Genomic DNA, 24,405 nt, shown 5'->3' with positions numbered 1-24,405 from the left:
ATCAATGAGTGAACGAATCAATGAATGAATGAGGCAACCCAGAAGCCCATCAGGTGTACCTTCCCTGACAGTTTTAAAAATTGTGGAGTGAAATTGCAAGGATAGGCCTGGTTGTAGTATCACAAACCATCCCTTGAGAGACCATTTTATGGAATCAACAGAAGAAAATGGACTGGTGTGAGGGGACTCTTAGCATCAGGTCCAGAAATGTGCCCTGAGGACCATTGAGACATTAGAAAGTAATTGCCAAAGAAATGCCGTGGTGACCAGCTGCAGAGCTTCCCTCGCTTGGCAGATTATACAGCGACCAGCCCATAAGAGGAACTCCCCTCTTGATAATGGAGGGTCACTGAAAGGCAGTCAGGCTTCCACGGAGGCTCTGTACTCTCCGAGAATTTTCCATCAACCATGTACAATCCTGCAGACAGGAAGTCGCATCCACCTACCGGTTGGTACAGAGATCTTGAGAGTTGCTGGAAAATAAACAGCATCTTTACAGGATGGGAGCAGATTTCATGTGGGAACAGATGCTCTTGGCTGCTACAGCTCCTCAAGCTTCCCTCAGAGTTTTCATCATGAAAACTCCCCTTTTTAGAACCAACTGAAATAGCAAAAGGCCTCTGCTGAGACTATAAAAAGGATGAGCTTGGACAGCCTGTTTTATCCTTCTTTATTGTGCTCATAATAAGAGAAGGACTCTCTCCCTTGCTAGTGAGAGAGACTAGGCACGAAGGTTGTGATTATTTGCATAGATCTTTAAAATATGGAATGCTTTTGATCATGAAGCTTTAATCTTCCTCTTCACATGAAATGCCTTAGGAAGGGGTCTGTCCAAAATAAGATGGAACTGTACTAAGAGCAGGAATCCCTTTAGGGCAAAGAAGCTAATCTACTCTGAGTGGTTACCAATAGCAGGAAGCTCTGAATGAATCATTTTTTGTCCAGTGATTTGTCAGATCCATGCTGAGCAAGTGTTGCTGTAAGCAGAGCTGAGGAACACTGGGCTGCCCTGTGACCAGAGAGCCGCCTGAACTTCCTCAGTCACCCCCTTCAAGCGGCTTGAAGCCCCACTTGTCACCGCTACTTCTCCTTTGAACTCTGCCCTGAGGCTCTGTTCACTGATCAGTTGCTTAGAATTTTTTAGTTGCTGTAAATCAAGCATCATTTCAACTTTAAGTATTTTTCCTTCTAATAGTGAAAAAGAAAAGGAACTATTGTCATATAGTCAAATTAAAAGCAGCTCTTTGTTCCCCGTTAAGTGTTATTTTAATAATGTCAGTGCCTAAGACAGTTGACATTTTGATGGTCAGTGGCTTGCAAAACATCCACTTTTCCCTCTGAACCACTTAAATATTGTACTTTGTGCAAAGATTGCAGGCTTTGTGAGGAGGTAGGAAAGGAGTGAATAAGAGGTAAAAATCACTTACCTACATTGAAAGTCAGAGAGTGTTTGTGGAGGACAGGGAGGATGGAAAAATCCTCATCTTTGCCACCTGGAACAGTCCCACAACACACCTTCTTCTAGCTATCATGTGTCTCCAAGTGACCAACATTTCAGGCCTGAATCAGACTATGCAACTCTGTATTACATTGCGTTTTTAAAAACTTGAGGATGTGTTTTCTTTATTGAAATAGAGATAGCTGTAGTTCATCTTTGCTGCATAACAAAGCACCCTAAAACGTGGTGGCCTGAAATAATAACAATTTATTATTTCTATGCGTTTGCAAAGAAGTGTTGGTCTCACTTGAGCTCACTCATGCAGCAGCACTGAGCTGATTGGTTGTCAGCTGCACCTCCATGTGCTCCGTCATCCTGGGCTTCTTTACTGTGTCCAGTGCACAAGTGCTTTTCAAGACTTTTCTTGCATCATCTTGCTGATAGCCCATTGGCCTCCACAGGTCACATGGTCAAGCCATGAGTTAGTGCATAAAGGAGTACACGTGCATGGACATGGGAGGTGTGATTCACTGAGGGCCATTACTGTAACACAGAGACTCTTCTGCTTTCTGATGGCCTGAATGAGGTCTTCAGAGTTCTTTTTGTAGCATTTGTCAGACAGCTGCCCAGCCACAAAGCCATTAAAAAGGTAGCTTTTAAATAATTCATCTTTTACCATGCCGCTAAGCTACACTTCTTGTACTTGGTCAATATTCCTTTATGTCCTCCTAGCCTTTTCCTTGAAATGGCTCTTAAGGGAGACTAGAAAATTAGCACATTTAGAATGGGTCCCCAAGATTGATTACGCATGTAATAAGGGACAGGTTCAGGATGTCTTGTTATCAATATTTTTATTTCATTGGCTAAATTTAGCAAACATTTATTGAGGATCCGCTGTATGCAAGGCTATGTGTTGCCTTGAGACCCAGTGACTCAACCAAGACTGCCTGACTCACGGGCCCATGGGTCAGAGGATATAATATTCCTGCTGCTCTTTTATGTTATAGGTATTATTAGAGGAAAAATTATATTTCTGAGTCCTCAAGTCCCCAGTTGGAGAAGAACCAAAAGGCAGAGCCCAATGCTTAAGAAGTACAGTTTTCCCTTCCTAAATCCAGTACTAATGAACTCCAGTTACTGGGTGCAAGACACTATATAGCCATATGTTTTAATCAGTAAACTACTTAGCATCCCGAATAGAAGACTCTTGAGTTAAATTGGCATAAGCAAGCATGGACCTGTAACTTGAGGGGAAAATCAGAACTTTACTGTTTCAATAGCCTTCCTTATCCCAGAAAAACTAAATCCTTGTTATTGTCACTCTCCCAGTCTGTACATGCCACTCCAAATCCAAGAGCCCTATTGAATACCAGGTTTTTAAATAATGTATGGAGGAGGTACATCTGTGCTGGTGTCAGTCAAGAAAATGTTAGCGGGCCACCCCTGTGGATCCCTGCCTTCTGCTTGGTTTGGGGCAATTTAATATTTATTTCCTTATTCATTAAACACTCTGGAACACCTATCAATGCAGAGTTCTGTTCACTGTCCATGTGCATTAGAGATGTTAACTACTTTAAGCCTTATGACAGCTCTTCGAAGTAAGGACTAATCAACTCCATTTTATAGATGCAGAACGGACATGAACACAACTAAATTACCCGAGGTGACAAAATTAGTAAGTGATAGAGCCAACATTTGAAAGCTGGTAGTGTTGCACCCAAGTCCTCACTCAAGCACCACGCCAATCTTCCAGTAGTGAATGCAGCTGTCATTGCTGCCTCGTTTTCCCAAGAAAAGGGGTCTTGTAACCTGTGGACTGACAAGACACTGTTTTGCCTCCACCTTTCTCGCTGTGTGATTTAGTGAGTCTGTTAACAGCTCATCTTCATCTTATGGTATTGATCCTCATCTTGTGATAATCAGTACCATTTAAAAGCTTTGCCCCATGGGACCCATGTATACCCCTAGAATTTCTCTACTCAAGCTAGAACTAGTATCATCATGTGCTTTTAACTGTTTCCTTCTTGGATGGCTAAAGTCTGGGTGAAAACACCATGTCCCCTCCACTGTTCCCTACCCTTTCTTCTTCAGTGTGTGCAGTTAGGCCTTATGAAGGCTGCTGGTTCAAAGGGGCGTTCTCAGATGCCCTGTGGACTCTCAAATGCCTTATGTTGTCAATGTGATGCATCAAGATTTGTTTTGCTCATTTAAAATATATATATATTTTAAATATATATATATATTTAAAAATCCCAGGAACTTGAATAGTCAACTTTGATTCATGTGTTCTCTTAAAGCAAATTAAAATTTGCTCAGATAAGTACATTCTGAATATGAAAAGATTTAAATGAAGCCTGAAACTCCCAGTAAAATTCAATAACTAAATGCTTAATTTCAAAAAATAATTCTCTGTTCCATCCCAAGCCTGTCTTCTTATGACTCCTTTATCCACGTTGGCTGTGTCATCAAAGAACACAGTAAAGTGAATTTTGGCAGCTAGCCAGTTAATTATAGACTTGGCCCAAGTGTTTGGGCCAAAAAAGCTCTTTGTAATCCTAATTTTATGTTTTGACTTTTTATATGATTTAAGTAAGTGGAAAAAATTGCCACATTTTTCACTTTACTGTATGTTTCATAGACAAAGCAGCATTGTCTGTGGGATGGCAAATATCTGAATTAAAAGTTAGCATTTAAAGAAAGCTAGATGAATGTTGTCAAGTTTCTACACATTTGAATCTAAGTAGGTTCAGTTAATGTGTGAACAAGTGAAATCTGTTATCTCATGGAATTCTTCTGAAATTGATCTCCTCTAAGAGAGTTTATCTCAGACCTCTTGGCCCCAAGGCCAGACCATTTATTTCTACATAATAAGGAAGAGAAAAATCTGAACAGTATGACTTTTTTCTCTCTCAAAATATTCATAGTTCACACAAAACTAAGACAGAAATGGCATTTTTTAAGTTTTCCTATTTCTATGTGTGGTTACATAGAAATGAAGTTCTTTTTTCAGACTTCAGTGGCAAAAATAGCAACCTTGTTAAGATCAGCATCCATGCAGGCTAGCTACTGTGGGGAGGACTTGTGCTAATGATGCTCGGGTCACGGATTTAATGCCCATGGGAATCAATTAGCTTCCCAAAGAAAAAGGCTGAGTCCCATCAGAAATGCACGCTCATCCCAGCTGGTTCTGCTAATATCCATGTCCCTCTTTTATCCTAGGACAGCCCTGGCTCATGCCTTATTATCACCTGTGACAGTAGCATCCCACCTGGTCAGCCTGCCTCTCTCCTGGACAGTCATTCAAAAGCCTACCCTGGGAGACCCATGTTCTCTGCCAGGCTCTGTAGGCCATTGCTTCACTGTCCCAGGGTTTCTTTCCTAACACAGACTTTGGGGCTCCACCAAAGTGGTGCCCTCTTTACACCAATAAGCCCTAGGAAAACCCCAGCCCCTATGTCTTTGTTCAGGCTGTTCCCACAGCCTTCCTGCCTGCCCCTCCAGGGTCCAAAGCCTGTTTCTTTCCTGACACCACTTTGCCTGCTCTAGACTGCATTCATTCTTCTCCAAACTCCGATCCTATTTATAAACTTTTACACACAGTGTGCAGAGTTTTGCCTTGTTTTATTATTTCCAGGGCACACACTCATCCTTAGGATTGGGTTGTAACTTGACTGGCCTGTGACCTGTGCTCTCTTCCATCTTTCATACCAGGCTAATGAGTCTTACAAAGTAGGTGCTTAATAGAAAGGTTTTGGTTACATGATCAAAAGCGTGCTACACGAGAGCTAATAGCTGGATCCTACTACCACACCACCGACACCGGGGGAAAAGTCAGAGGTCATAGCCACACTTCTCTCAGTAGATTTTCTTTTAATACAAAGAACACTACCTTACCATTCCACAAAATGAGAGCAACTACCAAGATGCCTTCGTATGCCCATCACCTTCAATCTGCAATACAGTTGGTTAGCCACACAATTTTTAGAAAAAATACTTTGGGAATTTATTAATAACACATAAATAATACAAAATAATAATACATAGTTCAAAAAAAAATTCCTGATCACTACTGTTTAGTAAAAGAGGACAATGGCAATAATTCGTTATTTGAGAATTAAAGAACATGAGATTGTATTCCTTATGAAAAATTTGAAATACAGAATATTTCAGAAATATTATACATTGATCATTGCAGGTATTCTCTATGTTGAGGGTATTTCCAGTATGGATCCAAATCTATTTTAGTTAATTAGATCCTAACACTTTTCACAAAAATAGTTACCATACAAAGGAGTGTCATAAAAATATGGAGAAAGGTGTAAAAAATTGTTTGGGGGGCAAGTCTTGAGAGGATAGTCACTGTGCTCTGCCATCCTTGCAGCAACCCTGACCTGAGGAGAACTGAGCCCATCTTGGAGAGCCCCTTGCAGAGGACCAGCAGTGGCAGTTCGTCCAGCTCCAGCACCCCCAGCTCCCAGCCCAGCTCCCAAGGCGGCTCACAGCCCGGATCGCAAGCAGGGTCCAGTGAACGGACCAGGGTTCGAGGTAAAACTTACCCTTGCTTCTCCCTGACAACATAGCCTGGGCAGGAGAGCCATGGGTGGGGAGTCGGGCTACTTCCTGACTTCTGTGACATATGCTCCTGGCGTTGCCACCACTGTGTGGTTCTGAAAAGCCTCTTAACTGCTCTCAGCCTCAATATCTTTAGAGGAGCGGGTCACCATCCCCAATGATGTGCTGTCTGGTGTGGACTAGACCCTTTCTAATCACAGGTACCAATGTTTTGCAGGGAGATCACAGAATATTGGTATTATTTGAAAATATAATCACTTACCAGTCACTGAATTTTCATTTCCATTTGATTTTCTGCTTTGAGTCTCCTGTACCCCCAAGAATCCTCTTCCCATTGTGCCAATAGTCCCTTTTTGTATTCTGAACATAGTTCATAATACTATTATTTTTATTTTTTTAATATATTTTATTGATTTTTTACAGAGAGGAAAGGAGAGAGATAGAGAGTTAAAAACATTGATGAGAGAGAAACATCAATAAGCTGCCTCCTACACACTCCCCACTGTGGATGTGCCTGCAACCAAGGTACATGTCCTTGACAGGAATTGAACCTGGGACCCTTAAGCGCACAGGCCGAGGCTCTATCCACTGAGCCAAACCAGTTAGGGCAATACTAGTTATTTTTCAAAGTGAAATGCAATGAAGACTAATGTAGAATATATCTATAATAAGAAATGCATAATATGCTAATTAGACTGTCAGCCAAATGACCTTCCAGACATCTGTCCTTCTGGGCAACTTTCTGGACAAAGCTGTGAAGGTCAAGCCCCTTGCACAAATTTCATGCATCATGCCTCTAATATATATATTTTTTTTTGAGAAGAAATAAAATTTTAACTTAAAATAGATATTTAACTCTTCTGGTTATTCCTGTTGGAGAGAGAAAAATTAGCCTCTGACCATTTAATTCAAGTCATTCATCATTGTTTAGTTTCCGTTAACGTGGAAGCTTGTGAAAGACATTAGCATGTCTAGCTAATTATATACAACAGCACATTGTTCTAGCTAATCTAAATTTACTCTTTCCAAATAACCTTCTTCAGAAGATAATTTTTCTTCCAAATAAGAAAGACCAGGACTTTTTAAAGTGCAATTTGATAAATATTAGCACGCTTTTCTTAGCCTTTTCACTAGACACAATCATTATTTACCTTCTAAATCTTTTCAAGGTTTTAAATAAATAAAGTCACCATGTGTCCATTTTGAAATGTGATAATCCTGTCTCTGAACTGGGTTACAGACTGGCCTATGGCTGCCCTTGTATGCATTCTTCTAACGTCGGTGGCACAGCCCACAGCTATATATACTTGTGTTGCCTTGATCCAAATATAAATTTACTTAATTGAGAATTCCCTTACCTTTTTCTGTTGATAACTTAATATCCGTAGTAAGAGTAAATGCTAAAGAAAATTCTCTGATCTGGTTCAGGTTTAAGTCTTACCTTCTTTTCTTTGGCTCCTAGTTCTTCTGGATCAAACCCACTCTTGTATCTCTGTCCCTGCCCTAGAAAAAACCCTAGATTACTCTTCTCCACCTATAAGCTCATAAACGGAAGGGATGCTCTTCACCCTGTAGCTGTCAGGGAGCCCTCCCCAACCCATGTTCTGCATCTCTATCCCAGGTTCCCTCTCCTTTATCATCAACACTCTCCTTCCTGCCCCCACCTCACTCTTTCTTCCTTCCCTAAAGGACCCCGACAACTCTCTCCACACACCCATTTAAAAACTATTCCACCAAATAAAATGAGTTTCTGATTTTCCCCCCACAAAATTCCATCAAAGTAACTTATCCTCGTGGGTAAGTGGTAAAAGAAAGCAAACATTGAATCTTAAGACTAGGACTTTGAGAAATCAGAGAATCTCAGCTCTGTCCATAATTTCAATGTGACCTTAAACCAGTGTGTTATCTCTCTAAGTATGTGTTCAATTGTAAAAATAGGAAAATGGGCCACATCATTGGGTTGGAACAAGAATTGACGTAGAAAGCATGTAGCACTAGGCTTAACACACAATTAATGCTCAGTAAATGGTAACGGTGGTCATGCATACTAGTTCCTCTTATTATTACTAGTGAACTTCCACTAGTGTGTTTGCTTGATTTAGTTTGCCTAAACATTTACTGTTTTTTCGTGGATTTGCTTGAGGATGTGCCTTAGCAAATGGGTCAGCTGAGTAATCCTAAAGGATGACTCACATAGAACTCCGGAACTTGAGCCAGCACTTTCTGACAGTCATTATCTTTCTTGGCCCTCTGTGTTTTCCTCTAGCCAACAGCAAGTCGGAAGGATCACCTGTGCTCCCCCATGAGCCTTCCAAGGTGAAGCCAGAAGAATCCAGAGACATTACCCGATCTGGTCGACCAGCTGTGAGTGCTTTTCTCTCAAGGAGTTCTGAGCTTTTAATTCACCAGAAAACCCACAGACTAAGTAATTGGGGATACACTCATGACTATGAAACAAAATATCTTGAGATTAATGAGCAGAAGCAGCCAGAAGGAAGACATACCTGATGGTGAAAGAGCTGAACATATATTGGATTGCTTATCTGCCTTTATGGGTTTGGTGATCATTAGCAAATAATTCATATCATTTGTTCCATAATTTCTACTCAAATTTGGCCAAAAAGTGTTGAAACTAGCAGTTAAGAAGATTTGGGTACTTTCTAAGGATTTCCCTTGTCAGCCTTGCCTTTTCTCCATATTATTTTCCACGTGAGTTAATATTACAATTTTTCTGCTGTGTTTCATGCCTCTAGGACTATATTTTTGGGACTAAAAACTGATAAGCACGGTCTGCCAGGGGGCCTGATAACATGAATTCTAGCTACGATGCTGTAACACTACAGATCCCAAGTGGCCGTAAAGACAGAAATAAGAGCATGGAGGCTGGAATTTGAAAGTTAAAAATTAATTTGGGATGAGTTACTCTCCACCTAAATTTTCTAAGCATCTATCGATATATATATAAAAGCCTAAGCAGACACTCAATGCAGGAGCTGTCCACTTGTGGTCTGTGCCCTCCCACAGCCCACCTTCCACAACCCCTCCCCTGGCCAACCTCCCACCATCCCTATTGCTGGCCAGACTGAGGAACCCCACCCGTGCACAAATTTAAGGCCACTCTAGTCTTTTCTATGAAATAAATGTGAAGACTTTTTTGTTTACTCTGTTAATAATATTTTGAAGTAAGAGAGCATAGTGAAAGTAATAAGAAGAAGAATCTTCACTCTTCTGGGTTGAAGTTCTCTTTGCTCTTCTGCATTTATCGGTTGTGTACTAACAATTCCTGTTTTGTGTCTAACCTGCTGCCTTTCTTCTGGCTTTTTCCTTTCCTGTGGATTCTTCTGGACTGGGTTCCTCTTATCTCAGAGCTATAAGAAAGCGATAGATGAGGTTAGTATTATATTTCTTTGGTCGTGCTTTCACAAAAATATCAATATGAAATCAATTTTATGATGCTGACATCCGGAAAAGTGGTCCATTGAGTCACAGATTTGAAAGCTCACTCATTTGGAGTGATCTCTTGGGAGAAGAGCCCCTTGGACAAAGCCACACTAAGGCCCTCACACACCTCCAGACCCCTTCCTCCTAAGGCGCAATGTCACTTTTCCAATGTTGCAGTCTGGCTAAAGATAAGCATCAGTGATTTATTATTGACAGTGTCTTATTCTAGTACCGTCGAATAGCAAACCCTAGCCTTGCTACAAGATGGTGTTTTTACTAACAAAGAAAAAAGACATCATTCTAGGGCACTCAGAATTTATAGTGTGTGATTTGTGAACAAGGAATTATTGGGTATTGTTAGATTAATTTTGTGGAACATTAACTACAGCATCAACAGCAACTTTAGTTAATGAATACTGGCAAGCTAAGTGACTTTATTTCCTTATTCATGGAGACATTTTTCCATTAGAAAAATATATGGCTTTGTCGATCTTAGCTTGCTAAGAAGGATGACCGCCTTACTGCTGTTTGTCAGACCTGCATGAATACAGCCTACTGAAGGATTGTTTTATTGGGTTTTTTTTTGTTGTTGTTTTTTGTGTTTTGGGGGTGGTTTTTTTTTTTTTTTGGTATGTTTTTTTGTTTTTTAAGAGATAAGCCTTGCAAAGAGTCCTAACTGCATGGAATCTGAAGACTACCATTGTGGCTTTAAGGCTGTGGCTCTGCTGAGCACCATTTTTGTGAAATAATATGAAAAAAGCACTGTTTCTAGAGACAACAAACTGTATTCAAATTCTAGCTCCCCCAATACATAACTTGCTGGGACCAACCAGTCTTATAAATCTCTCTGGGCCACAGTTTTCTCATCTGTAAAATGGGGATAAAAATGCCTGCACTGCCTTGCTCACATGATTGTGTGCAAGGACATTTTATGAAGTATGAAACACTATGTAAAGCCAAGAGGATACCCTCATTTTAAAGTTCAGGCCAGAGGTATGGGCTATTTTGGCAGGTGGGACAAGCATGTTTCTATGCATCTGATCTTTACTTAAAAACCCTCACTTTTTCAGCATTATGACTGCCCCACCACTCAGAGTGATTTAGAAAGTAATTTTTATGGTTAAAGGATAATTGCTTATAAAAGAGGGAAGCTCTACATGTCTGCAATGTGTAGATGGCACTTATAGAATGGAAAAAGGGAAAGGTTTTTAATTGCTCTGTTCTATGGCCTTGTTCCTTTCCCTCATAATAGTGAGAAGGACAGGGATTATCACTAGTTTTCTCTCAAAGAATTGAAGAAAGAAAACCATGTTCTGATGTTCTGGCTACCAATAGAATGTGTGTGTGTGCACAATCCAAGGGAAATATCATGAGTCCAGAAATTGGCGTGGAGGTGGCTGTCATAAGGTTTCTTGTGGATTTTTATCATGATATTTTAGGCTTTTAAAAAATTGCTTCATTTTGATATATTCTAGCACACTGGACAGAGATGAGAGTGGGCAGCAGTGGTATAAATAATTATAAGTGATTGGGTGAGGGCTGGGAGCTGTTTACTAAAATCTCTAAGGCCATGTGTAATTTTTAAAAAAATAAAATCCTTCCAGGTAACTCCGATAACCCTCCCCTGAGTATCACTGATCCAAACCACTAAAAACACAGGATTACTTGATTCTGCCTGACTCAGTGGTTCTCAATCAGGGGTGACTTCCTTCCTCTACTTCAGTGACATTTGGCAAAGTCTGAAGGCAGTTTTGGCTGTCACAACGTGGAAATGGGAGAAGTGCTATTGGCATCTGTGGGCAAAGAAGATATACTACTGAACATCCCTCAGTGACAAGAGAACAACCCGCAGTAGGGAATCCTCCAACCCCAAATGTCAGCAGTGCCACAGTTAAGAAACCTTGAATTAAACCTCCCCCCATCTCCATGCCTAGATTTTGATATGGCTTCTCTGACTAAATTGACATTTAGATAACCCAGAATTGCAATGAAAAGTCTTAAAGCTCTTTTGAAAACTTGTTGCTAATTTAATGGTGTGATTTTTCACAAAAAAAAAAAAAAATTCACTTGGGGGAATTTCCATTAATTTGGCATTACACTCTAATGCAATATGAGATTGTGCAGTATAGTCTGTGATGGTTTCACACAACCTTTGAAAATGTACCAGTATATTCGCTTTACTTTAGCCCCATGGTCAGCAAACTGTGGTTCGCGAGCCACATGTGGCTCTTTGGCCCCTTGAGTGTGACTCTTCCACAAAATACCACGCCTGGACGAGTCTATTTTGAAGAAGTGGCGTTAGAAGAAGTTTAAGTTAAAAATTTGGCTCTTGAAAGAAATTTCAATCGTTGTATTATTGATATTTGGCTTTGTTGATTAATGAGTTTGCCAATCACTGCTTTAGCCTAATGAAATATATGACATGAGGATTATGGTGCAAGCAAACACTGGCTTTATCACTAATTTTTTCTTTAGAATGTAGGAATCTGAAAAATTCCAGAGCACATCCAGTTTGGACAAAACTTGACCAATAAAAAATTATTTAATATTTAAAGAAAAGGCCAGCTTTAAAACTTTAACTATTATTTTAATCGTTCAAAATTTGAACTAAAATTTGAATAAATTATATTATTTCTTAAAAGTGCTTCGTTTTAGGTAAAGTATAATTATCAGATTAATTATGATTTTTGGAATAAATTATATCAAGTTGATTGTAAAAAGTATTATATCAAAGAAACTGTTAGGTAAAAGAGCCTCTTAACTATCTTCACATTTACTCGGTAATCAAAAAAAACTTACAATTTTGCCATATTTCTTTTATAGTTATACGTTCTCAGATATTTCCAAGCTAAATAGCACTTCCCTCCCTTTTTTTTTTTTTTTTTTAATACTTTTTAGCTCCAGGCTTGAGACATCCAAGCAATAAATTACCACAAAAACTCATTATGTGGAGAAAATTGGTATTGTCAGAAAATAAAATGTATGAAAATGGTTCTGAACCCAATGGTGTCAGTGTTAGATCATGTCTGTTTCTTACAATTTTGCTACTGTAAGTTCTTCCAGAATGGATAAGAAACAAAACTTCAGCTAAACACATAGACTATTGGCAATAGATTATTTTATTTTTTTTTTACTGGAGTTATTACTTTTGAGTTACTCATTGTTACCTACAGCTTTTCATATATGCCTCACCCTTCAGGCTGTAACCAACTAAACTTAAAAGGAATTTGCAATTATTTTTAATGTTTCAGTAAAGATAGGTTTTTAATAATGCAGAATCAAAAACTATCTAATTAAAAGCAAAATTATAAAGTAGCTCAGAACTTTAAAGTATTCCTAAATACAGTGTTTGTAAAAGTTTAGGTCATTTTAACAAGGGTTTCTTTAAATCAATGGACTTTGGGCCAGCTAAATACTTCTAATATTTTCTTAATCTCCTTTGTCTTGTTTTGAAATTTCAGAGATGGGAAAATCAACCCGTGGGAAAAGTTTATTATTTATTTAAGTAAATCTAGTTAATATTATATTTTACTCAGAATTATTAACATTAGAAACAAACTATTTTAAACCATATTCTCTCTTTAAATCATAATAAAATGTATTTTTAATGACCAGTAACATTTTAAATATCAGTTATATTGTTTGATGAGACTTAGCATGATCCTACATGCTGAAGACAAAAACAAAATTTATCCAATTTGTTATTATTTTAGTGGTTTGGAGGATAATAATATCCTTTTTCATTCATAGCCTTAACAAATATCTAAATGATATTTACCCACTGCACTTAAGTATAGCATATCCTTTATTTTGTTCTTAATTTGATTAAGATAAACAGTTGTCAAAAGGAAATAAGAGAGAAACAAAGAGGAAATAAGAAGTAAAAAGGTAAAATTCGAATATTAGTTTTTCTTATTTTGGCCCATTGCCAAAGAAACCAGAAATAACTGCATAAAATTCTGTGTGATAATTTTCCTCTTCTTTAATGCTATACATTACACTTAAAACACCTTTTAATATGTACCTTTTAAACACCTTTTAAAATGAAAATTTTATTTCATTTTCATTAATGGGACAGATACTGAGACCGAGGCCATGTGTGTATGCACCTAATCTGTGCACATGTGTAAAATCTCAGAGAGCCATGTTTAGGTGAAAAATGCACAATTTGAATTTTCAAAAGCTTCCCTTTTCCGAAGATTTTAATTCAAGCAAATTTAGGACAAAATTAAAAGTCATTATTGCTTTCCCTTTGGTTTCTATGAAATTAGAAAGAAACAGCTCCACTTAACACCTTGAACTTCCTAAATTCCAGACCAAATAAAATGCCTAGGGTTTCCTTTCCTGGCCTTAACCAATGCTTGACATATAGGCAACAGACAATAAGGAAACATGATACTCTATTGTCTCCTTTAAAAAAAAAAAAAGTATTTTAAATTATAACTTAATTATACGCTTTAATCACATTTTTCTAACCAATTAGAATTAGATTATCAAAATCTCATTTAGATCATTTACATTGCCATAATCCTACATCAGGTGAATCAGACAAATACATTTCTGGATTGAAATAAAGAGAGAATATGGCCAAAAGAAAATTGGGATTTAGTATCTTTCAATGAGTTTCTTTCTCCCTAATGCCCTGTCTCTCACTGAATGTTCTGATTCCCACATGGGTCACTAATATAGGGAGAAATGGTAAGACTAATGTCAAATTGCTTTTTCCTCATTTGCATGCTGTATGCCATGGGCAGTTTAACCCATGCAAATTAGAACCGCCATGCTTTTGCAGAACTGCTTCCCTCTGCATTGCTCAGAAAGCATGTAAAATCAAAGGTGGTCAGATACTCAGCACACTGCCTGCAATATGCCTGGTGATTAACTACCACATCATCACATCCATCAGGCTAGAGGTTTCATCATACTCATGGAAAACTGAAAAATGATCTCTTCCTTTTGGTGTTTGCACATTCATTTCCGAAGTCCTTGCCAGGGTTTCTGCCAGGGGACTGCAACTTAAACCAAAAGATAATTCTGGAAGAGAACTCCTTTTTTTGTGTGTCGTTCTTCTTGGTTAATTCAAGCTCCGTGGCTATAAATGTCAGTGGCACTGGGCTTTGGGTTGGTTGGGCCATTACTTGGTGTGTGCCTCTGCTCTCCAGGGAATGATGACACACCAGATGAGTCATTGTTGTAGCTGGAATCTTGGGAATTGCTCTGTTCTGTGACTGATGCTAGATTTTGGTGCAGTAGCAATCATAGGAGGGGGAAGGCCATGACCGTGGCTTGGGCAGGAGCCTCACCACACTGGGGAACAATTTCTAATCCTGTGCATTTTTCCATTAACCTGAGGGTGACCAACTTCACCTTCCCAAAATAAAACAAGGGCCCAATGTTTGTATATATGTGTACACACACAATACCTATACACATATATACACCATTGTATTCAGATTTTAAAAATCTCAGTCTAGCAATTGGTTTTGAACAAAGTTTAAATCTATTTCATCTTTTCTAGTGTCTACATGCTACAAACATTGTTTTCTTAGTTCCATGCAGTAACTATGTTTGTAACAATTCTATAGAGAGCTTTTAGAGAGCTTTTTTTTTCTTGTTGCTTATGCCGGGTCACTGACTTATTGAGACATGTCACTTTGGTCTTATCTAAAACTCACATATGCCAAACAAACTTTTCTCTCGTAGGATCTGACGGCGTTAGCCAAAGAATTACGAGAACTCCGGATTGAAGAAACAAACCGCCCGCTGAAGAAAGTGACCGATTACTCCTCCTCCAGCGAGGAGTCGGAAAGCAGTGATGAAGAGGAGGAAGATGGAGAGAGCGAGACCCAGGACGGGACGGTGGCTGTCAGTGACATACCCAGACTGATGTAAGAGGATAGCTTGTTAAATGAGGACCAGGGAAGGCTAGGTCTCCAAAATGAAAGGATGAGACATATGAGTTAAATGTAAGGTTGTTTATGAGTCTCTGGCAGGATCCATCGACTTTGGGGATTTGTCTTTTCAGGAGAGCATAGGTCTATGACTATCTCTCTTCATAGACACAGTCACTTACTAGTAGAATAAATGGGCATTTCAACAATGGCCTATTCTCTATCCAGGTTCTGTCTCTTTGGTGATGCTTTCTTGGTTCTTGTCATTTCCAGGGCAAATTATATAGCCAGAGAGACTGTCCCCCTCGACCTGGAAGAGTAGAATTATGGGCAATGACGTTTTAGGGTTAAAATGAACAACCCGAGACATGTTCCATTACCGCTAAATAAAGGAGGAATGCATGTGGTAGTGTGGGATAGCATCCCAAAAAAGAATCAGGAATCAGATAATCCTGCAGGAAACTCCTGAGTGTCTGACTTAAATCTGTCCATCAAGCTTCTCTATTTCATCGTCTTCATTCTCTCATTTATGTGATTCTTTTTCCTGTGAACTATGACTTTACCATATATGTTCTGACAGCCTCTTTGCAGTCTTCTTTTTGGATATTTGTATCCATATTTATATCTACCTGTAATTCCCTTAGTATGTATACCCTTTCCTCTTTTCTCTTTTTCAGTGAAGTGGAAGCACACTTCTTTTCCTCTTGGGACTAGATATGATGAAAGAACCCCTCCTTTTCCCTATTTGCTTTCCCAATTCAAACAAACACATTCATACAGTCCCACTCACATGCACCTCTCATTTCCAAAAAAAAACACCCAAAAACAAAAAAAACAAAAAAAAACATAGGAGCCGTTGTTCTTGTTTGCTGTAACTTTGATGCTGACTTTCCAACTTCACTCCTCATTCACCTCCATTTCTTTGGCTCGGCTATTAGGATTAGTCATCACACCACACTCACTCCCTATAGAGAAGATACCATTTCAGGCTATAAATTATTGTCCTCTCCAGCAGGGATTGGAGACACAGGGCTGGCCAGTCTACAGGGAATGTCTTCCACTGATTAATGATCATCACATATAAGCAATTCTGAGAGGCAAATCCAATTACCGTCACAGAAAAGCCATTCTTGTTATTTTACTGTTGATTACCCAGTTATTAAGAACTATAAATATGCAAAAAAGATGACATTTTTGAAACAAATTTCATTATAGTGTTTTTTAACAGCAAATAAAATTGTTGTAAGAGGCAAAATCACTAATCCGGAACATTTCTGCAAAAATGCTGGTCTTCTCAGTTTTTGTCTCAACTCAGCATCCGTTCGTTCTTCTCGCAGATGTTTCAAATTCCCTTTAAGCACTGAGTGTACAACTATCAGGATGAGGGCGGGTAATGAATTTGAAAGGTTGGTAAAACTCTCGCTGTGTGTTAGACACCATACCGGGGGCTTTGAGAGACATTCAAGAAGTGCATACCTGAATTCTGCCTTCCAAACGCTTAGATTCTAATTAGAAAGAGACGAAATTATACATGGAAAATTTCAAGGTAAAAATCAATATTTGGTGGAATATCCAAAGGTAGCCTTGGAAGGATGTTAAATTGCATTTGGTTTTTAAGCCTCCTGTCCTATTTTGCAAGGCTGTGAATCCATCTCTCCCCCTGATACAGAAATACCCACATTTCTAAAATCACCCGAAGAGACCATGCTATACTTCCACGTTGCCGTCTGGCACTCTCCAGTCCTTTAGAAATCACCTACGCACAGCCCAGCCTGCACTAGTGAAGCCTGGTCCCGCTCTGTGCTGCCACTGTCCCTCATGTGTATTCCTGTAGTTTCATGTAGTGCTTCAAATTGGGATATTTAGTACATGCTGAGTCCCTGTGAGGTCCCTGAGGATGAAAACTGTGCCTTATTCCTCTCTCTACTCTTTTTTTTTTTTAATTTTATTGATTATGGTATCACATAATTGTCCTCCTCACCCCCATTCCCATCCAAACCCCTCCCCAAATATGCCCCCACCTCCCTGTTGTCCATGTCCACTGGCTAGGCCCATATGCATGCACACAAGTCCTTTGGTTGATCTCTGCCCCTTACTCCACCCTCCCCTACTTTCCCTCTGAGGTTTGAGAGTCACTGCTTCTCTTTCTCTGGGTCTGTTTTTGTTCATCAGTTTATGTTGTTCATTATTCCCTCTAGATGTATGAGATCATGTGATCTAAGAAATACCCTTGTAAGAACCGAAACTGAGACAAGCCATAATGGTTATGCTGAGAGGCAAATGAATCAGTCTGTAGTGAGTTCCTTTCTGGGCCAACAGTTCTTTTGAGTCCCAATTTCAATGTCAAACAGTTCCTTATGTGTACATGTCAGCATGATATTTCAGATCTGGTTGGTGGACAAATGGTGGTGATGCAGGTCCGACCGTCTCTGGTTTGGTCCTTGGCATCCTTTAGCAACATGTAGCTGCTGTCTGCTGGTATGGCCTCTCTCTACTCTTAATACCTCACATGGCATCTAGAATGAAGTTGATCTTCAGAGACTTTGGTTTCCATTTACGTTTGTTAAATTGCAAGTCCAGGCTTCAAAGGGTTTACAGCCTAGTCCCGAGGAAAGACATGTAGTACACATATCACTGTCATCGAGATAGAAAAGAACATAGGGTAATATTAGAATCGGGGGGATAGTTGAAGTAAAGGTCCGGAAGGTTGAGTTTACTAATGGGAATGTGGGGTGTGTGAGGAGGGAAGTCTGGACTGGTGAGACCAGAAGAAAAATGTGCACTTGACCCTGTAGCCATTGGGGAAGCATCAAAGGTGTCCTGAGCTGGGGAGGGACATGATGGCTGCTATGTTTGAGAGAAGTCATTTCAGCAAGATGATTTGGAAAGGAAACAGACTACAGTCTGTTAAAACAATCCAGAGGCTCTATTACTATAATTTTGAGAAATAATAAACAGACTATCCTTGAATGGTTAGAGTGGCTCTTAGAGAATTGGTAAATTTTAGACAGATTGAAATGATCACCCATGAAAGAATATTTAAAATACTTAATTGTAAACGAGACATGCTCAGAGAAAAAAAGCAAGTTACAAATGTGTGTATATATATTACAATTTGATAGATATATTCAGTTTTTGTGAGTATAAAATATATACAGTCAATTCTGCTACAGCAGGATAGTTGCATGCCTTAAAAACTTCTCATATTAAAAAATCCATTATAAAACAATTGCTTCTTTAGAAGAAGCGTATTTTAGAGTTCAATTGCTGCTTATATACATTCTTATCACTTTCATTTTCTATTGTTAAGGTAAACCTTTACCTTTTGTGCTATATATTTTTAGAACAGAAATAAAAATACATTGCAACATAGGTCATTACCATGAAGTGGATAGCTCCTCAGAAATGTAGCCCAGCCATTGAGACAAACAGCTGCAGATCCTGATGTGTAGGAGGCTTAAAAACCAAACACCTTTTTCTGTGTGCAGTGCTGGTTTCATATTTATAGCACAAAGTATAACCTATAATAGTATACATAACTAAGATTATCTTCCCTAAATAGCAGATTACACTATTTCTCAGTGACTCGAGCATAGAAAAATGAATGGAGGGAAATAGAACAAAACTATAATAATGATCACCTCTGGATTATACAACTCTAAGGGCTTTTTATTTTATGCACTAGAGGCCCGATGCATGATATTCATGCAGGGGGTGGGAGGTGGTCCCCTCAGCCTAGCCTGTACCCTCTCCAATCTGAGACCCCTCAGGGGATGTCCAGTTGCCGGTTTAGGCCCAATCACACAGTTGGACATCCTTCTCACAATCCGGGACCACTGGTTCCTAACTGCTCAACTGTCTGCCTGCCTGCCTGCCTGTCTGGTCACCCCTAACTACCCTCCCTGCCAGCCTAATCACCCCTAACTGCCTCTGAACTGCCTCCTTGCCAACCTGGTTGCCCCCAACTATCCCCCTCTGTCAGTCTGGTCACTCCTAACTGCCCTCCCTTAGGCCTGGACACCCTTTGCTATTCCCCCCCCCTCCCCCCGCCAGCCTGGTCACCCTCTACGGTCCCCACTGTCATCCTGGTTGCCCCAAACTGCCCCCCCTGCCAGCCTGGTCACCCCCAATTGCCTCCTCCACTGGCCTGGACACCTCCAACTGTCCCCCCACACTGGCTTGGTCACTCCCAACGCCCCCCCCCCCCACCTCCTTGCCTGGTCACTCTACACAGCCCTCTGTTCAGTCGTTTGGTCTTTCCTCACTAACCGCCCCCCCCCCCCGCCCCCAGTCAGCCTAATCGCCCCACGCAACCTGTTGTTTGATCATCCATCCATTTGGCTTTTTAATATTATGATATCCCCAAATTTATGATGAGCTTGTGCTATTTTTATGATCGGGAAACACTAAAAGCTTTATAGAATAGGAGGATGGAAGGAAAGACCTGTAGGTTGACTTGCATCATATTAAGCAAGTCAGAGAGACATCCTTCTGTATCAGAACAGTACATGTGAGGCAGGAGCTGGGTCAGTAAGGACATCTGCTGCTTCCATAGTTATTGAAGTTTGTACAGTGTCACAACATTCTGGACAATGAAAAGACATGTATTTTTGTCTTCTCTCCTTTCTATTCTCACTAGAAAGCCATGATTCTCACCCCATCATCCACCTGGGCCTGCAGTCCCCTCTGGCTTTCCATCCATTGCTCCAACTCTGTCTTGTTAGTGTGTGGTAGCTGGGCTTCGGTCATGCTATATCCCTTCTGCCCTCAACCCTCTCTGTCCCTGGGGCCATGATTGTCCCAGCACATGCTCCAGCCAAACTAACCTCCTCGGTCCTTACAAATGCCTTGCATGCTCCCAGTGTTGTTTCTCTTCTCGAAATGACCTCTTTGATTTCATTCTCACACACATTCTGCCTTTTATTTGAATATTTGTGTTATGTGTTAATGCTCTTCTGGATGCTAACCTCTTCAGTTTCAGAAACCATGTTTTCTTCAGCTTTTATATTTACCAAAGGCTTTTCATATAGCAGGTGTTCAATAAATGTGTATTGAATTGAATTAAATCAATCCCTGCAGGAACACTTTGACAAATCCAATTAGAGGAAATTATTGTTCCAAACCTGTGGCCTCATTACAGTAAATTTCCTATAATTTTCTCCTAATTAGTGAGGGGTTTTGTTTTTTACAGTTTATAGAAATTTGGACAATTAGTTTTTCCTTCACAGACTCTATATCAGAAAAATAATTTTGCAATAAATGATTATTTAATTATAAAATGTTATAGTTGTTTTAGCCTTCGTTTTTTATCATTGCCTTTTAAAAATTCTTGTATTGTTAGTAAGTTTTTTAAGTTTTAGATTTACAGGAAAATTGTGCTGATAATACAAGGAGTTCCCATGTTACTCCTCCCAACCCCTGCACCGTTTTCCCTATTATTAATATAAAACATTACTATGGGGCATATGTTACAATTAATTAGCCAATATTGATACAATAACTAGAGTCCATAGTTTATTCAGATTTCTTTTTTTATTTTTTACCAAATAACTCTTTTCTGCCCCAGAATTCCATCCAGGATACATTTCCCTTAGTTATTTAGTTGTCATGTCTCCTTCTATTGCTCTTGGCAGTGACAGTTTCTCAGGTTTTCCTTGTTTGTGATGAACTTGGCAATTTAGAGGAGTACTAATTAGGTATATGATAGAATGCCCCTCTCTTGGAATTAGTCAGATGCTGTTCTCATGATTCGACTAAGGTTGTGGTTTGGGGGAGGAAGATAACAGAGGTAATGTGTCATTTTTATCACATCACATTAAGAGTACATATTTCGACATGACTTGTGAACTTATATGTTGTTAAAGCAAATGGAGGGCATGTTATGGTGAAAAATTAAGGCTAGAGTGATAAATGAGGACCAGGTCATGGAGAGCCTATAAGCCACTGGAAGAAATTTTAAGTTTATCCTTTGGTCAACAGGGAGCTGCTAAAGGTAGAAAGCAGAAGAATGACACAGTCAGATTTGTAGTTTAGAGAGCTCACTTTGGCAGCTGTGAGGAGTGGATATGAGGGGACAGGACTAGAGAGTGACCATCCAGAAGACTATTGTTCAGCCCTAACTGGTTTGGCTCAGTGGATAGAACATCAACCTGCGGACTGAAGGGTCCCAGGTTCGATTCCTTCCTGTCAAGGTCATGTACCTTGGTTGCAGGCACATCCCCAGTAGGAGCTGTGCGGAGGCAGCTGATTGATGTTTCTCTCTCATTGATGTTTCAAACTCTCTATCCCTCTCCCTTCTCTCTGTAAAAAAATCAATAAAATATATATTTTTTTAAAGAAGACTATTGTTCAGGTAAAGAGGAAGCAGACCTAAAAGGAACAGTAACAGAATGGATAGTGAATATTTGAGGCATGCTTAGGCGATAGAATTGGCAGGCTCTAGATTGACTATGAGAGGTAGATGAGAGAAAGCGTTCTAGTAGAACTTTGGAGTTACTGTATCTATCTTGGATAACTAGATGGCTTGTGATGCCACTAACTGAGGTCAGTTACCCAGGAGGAAGGAAGCACCAATTTAGAAGGGAAGATGACAATTTTAGTTTGGAGCATGTTGAGTTGGAGAAACATGTGGACACCTTGGGGGAAATATCCAACAGGAAGTTGAAGAAATGAGTTTCTGAGTAACAAGATTAGATTCATTAATTTAGGATTATTCCACCCACAGGTAATGGCTATAAGTGGTTGTAATGGGAGCACTCCCAAAGGTTACGTAGAGTGAAGCAGAATCCTGGGTACCAGCAGCATTTAAGAAGAGCACATGAAGGAAGCAGGCAGGGAACAAAAAGCAAAAGGAAAACCAGGGAAAAGTTGCCTCCCAAGAGTTAGAAGAGAGAGAAGGATGGAGTGGGGTGATTAATAACCACTGGCAAGAGGCCAAACGCCATAAGCATCAGGGTGACCATTGAATTGCGAGCTAAGAAATGTGTGGAGAAATCCTAGGTTTGAGAATTAGTCTGATTTACTAATGATCTAGCAATAAGTCAGGAATTCCCAATGATATTTTTCCATTGGTTTTTTTAGAGAGAGGGAAAGACAGAGAAACATCGATGTGAGAAAAACACATTGATTGGTTGCCTCCTGCAAGAGCCTCAGCCAGGGTCCAGGCCTGGGAGGAGCCTACAATCAAGGTAGGTGCCCTTTGATCTGTAGGCTGATGCTCTATCCACTGAAACAAACTAGCTAGGGCAATTGCAGCAATTTCTTTTTCTATGTCTCTGTAATGCTATTAATAGCTTTTTGCTGGGGATGAAATATTAAAAATGTTTCTTCAGAATTTCTTGTCAGTTCTAGCCCATATTTAGATCATTTCATTCACTGCTCCAGTGTAGTCCCTTTGAAATAAGTGTCTTGCTATATATTTTTTGAGGGGTGGGGGAGACTAGACTTGTCTGTTCACCTCTGTTTTAGATAAAAATCCTTGACAGATATCTCCTCTGTGTCAGGATGTCCTAAGTCTGTAGTGTTTCTTGCGTCTTGGATTGAATATTTCATCAAATGCTTGGGCTGGGCTTTGATAGGATGTAAGAAACCAGAGATGTTTTTAAAATTTTTAAGAAACAGTTTAAAGAACAAAATAGTAAAAGGTGTGGTTAATACACCTAATGAGAGAAACAAACGTCGATAATTTTCCTGTTTTTAAAAAAACCACTTTCAAAGAGAGGCAACTGGATACAGTGTTGAAAACAGAAGTCCAGCAGTTGAGCCTCGCCCTTGCTGATTCTGCTTCCTTGTGCTGTTTCCCTGGGGCTGTGGGTTGTGCCTCAGAACACACAGAAAGTATCAGCCTCCACTCTCAGGGCCTCAGGGCCAGCATGAGATCCTGCTACTTCTCCATTATATCTAAACTCTGTAGAGCAAGAAACAAACTGGAAACAAATATGCCACAATGTGGGGTGATTACACAGGTTTAAAAAAGTACGGACTGCTGCCCAGCCAGTGTGCTCAGTGGTTGAATTGACCCATGAACCAGGAAGTCCCTGGTTCAATTCCCCTTCAGAGCACATACCCAGGTTACGACCTCCATCCCCAGGACAGGGCATGCAGGAGGCAGCCAATCAATGATTCTCTCTTGTCATTGATGTTTCTATCTCTCCCCCTTTCTGAAATCAATAAAGATATTTTTAATTAAAAAGCACAGAATACTGTTTGAGTTCAACAGCCTCGTTAACTGATGCCCTTAATTGAAATGTCTTCTTTATAACTAGTTTTTCAGACAATCGATTTTTGCACTTTTATGCTAAACTCTGTGCTGGGTATACAATGATGAGCAAAGAAACAAAGATTTTGTCATCATAAGCATATGTTCCAAGGAGGGACAAGGAGAAACTTAAAAGAGAGTCAAAAAGAAAGAATGGCCAATTGGGATAAGAATAGAGGGAAAAAAGTAAAGAGAAAGAAGAGGGTCTAGTTGGATAAGAAAGACAGGTAGGTGGTGAGAAAAGGTTTCTCAGCCAAAGTATCATTTAAGATGAAATCAGACCAATGAGAGGCAACCAGCCACGAGCCAGGGTGCGAGAAAGCTTTCCAGGCAGAGGGAACAGCCTGTGCAAACACGCTGGTCAGGGTGTCTGGTCCCTCCCTCTGGCTGCTGGGTGGAAATCAGGTCGAGAGGGGGAAGCTGCTGAAGTGGGACATCCGTTCAGACATCAGTGCAGCGTTAAAAATGAATATGGAGTGTACCGAAGGCCAATGGTTAGAATGGTAAAGTTTAGGTTGTGTAAATCTTATCATAATTTTTAAAAAATGAGCATGGAGGAAACAGCATTCCTGAAGCTTCCATCATCATGAATATTGTTCTTTTCCATCTTAGACCGACAGGAGCTCCCGGGGGCACAGAGCAGTACAATGTGGGCATGGTTGGCTCGCACGGGCTGGAGACCTCTCACCCGGACACTTTCAGCAGCAGTATTTCAAGAGAAGGAACCTTGATGATAAGAGAGGTAAGTTGGTATGAAACCTGAGCAGGGGAGTGCATTTCTTAAGAGGAGTTTATAATAGCACTTT

At 39.9% G+C, this 24,405-nt stretch overlaps 1 protein-coding gene and 1 long non-coding RNA gene across 12 annotated transcripts in view; one reads left to right on the top strand and one right to left on the bottom strand.

Annotated features, from left to right (window-relative positions):
- Window positions 1–24,405, top strand: part of TNIK (TRAF2 and NCK interacting kinase) — a 340,325-nt gene that overhangs the window by 284,209 nt on the left and 31,711 nt on the right. For 6 of the 10 annotated variants that reach the window (XR_006742037.1, XM_036448484.2, XM_036448485.2 and 3 more), the window contains 5 exons: window positions 5,820–5,983; window positions 8,277–8,374; window positions 9,377–9,400; window positions 15,155–15,339; window positions 24,212–24,341. Coding sequence is in view for 9 of the 10 variants with exons in the window: in XM_036448484.2 (XP_036304377.1) it covers window positions 5,820–5,983; window positions 8,277–8,374; window positions 9,377–9,400; window positions 15,155–15,339; window positions 24,212–24,341 (601 nt within the window). In the remaining variant the exon portion in view is untranslated. The remainder of the gene's footprint in view (window positions 1–5,819; window positions 5,984–8,276; window positions 8,375–9,376; window positions 9,401–15,154; window positions 15,340–24,211; window positions 24,342–24,405) is intronic. The other 4 variants (XM_036448486.2, XM_036448481.2, XM_036448483.2 and 1 more) reach the window with 1 other exon arrangement.
- Window positions 24,143–24,405, bottom strand: part of LOC123652602 — a 50,718-nt gene continuing 50,455 nt past the window's right edge. For both annotated transcript variants that reach the window (XR_006742038.1, XR_006742039.1), the window contains exon 3: window positions 24,143–24,325. This is a non-coding gene — a long non-coding RNA (uncharacterized LOC123652602). The remainder of the gene's footprint in view (window positions 24,326–24,405) is intronic.

This window comes from Pipistrellus kuhlii, unplaced genomic scaffold (genome assembly GCF_014108245.1).
Source record: "Pipistrellus kuhlii isolate mPipKuh1 unplaced genomic scaffold, mPipKuh1.p scaffold_m20_p_2, whole genome shotgun sequence".
NCBI classification, from domain to species: domain Eukaryota; kingdom Metazoa; phylum Chordata; class Mammalia; order Chiroptera; family Vespertilionidae; genus Pipistrellus; species Pipistrellus kuhlii.
Note: the sequence above shows the minus strand (reverse complement) of the source record. Positions and strands in the feature narration are given on the sequence as shown.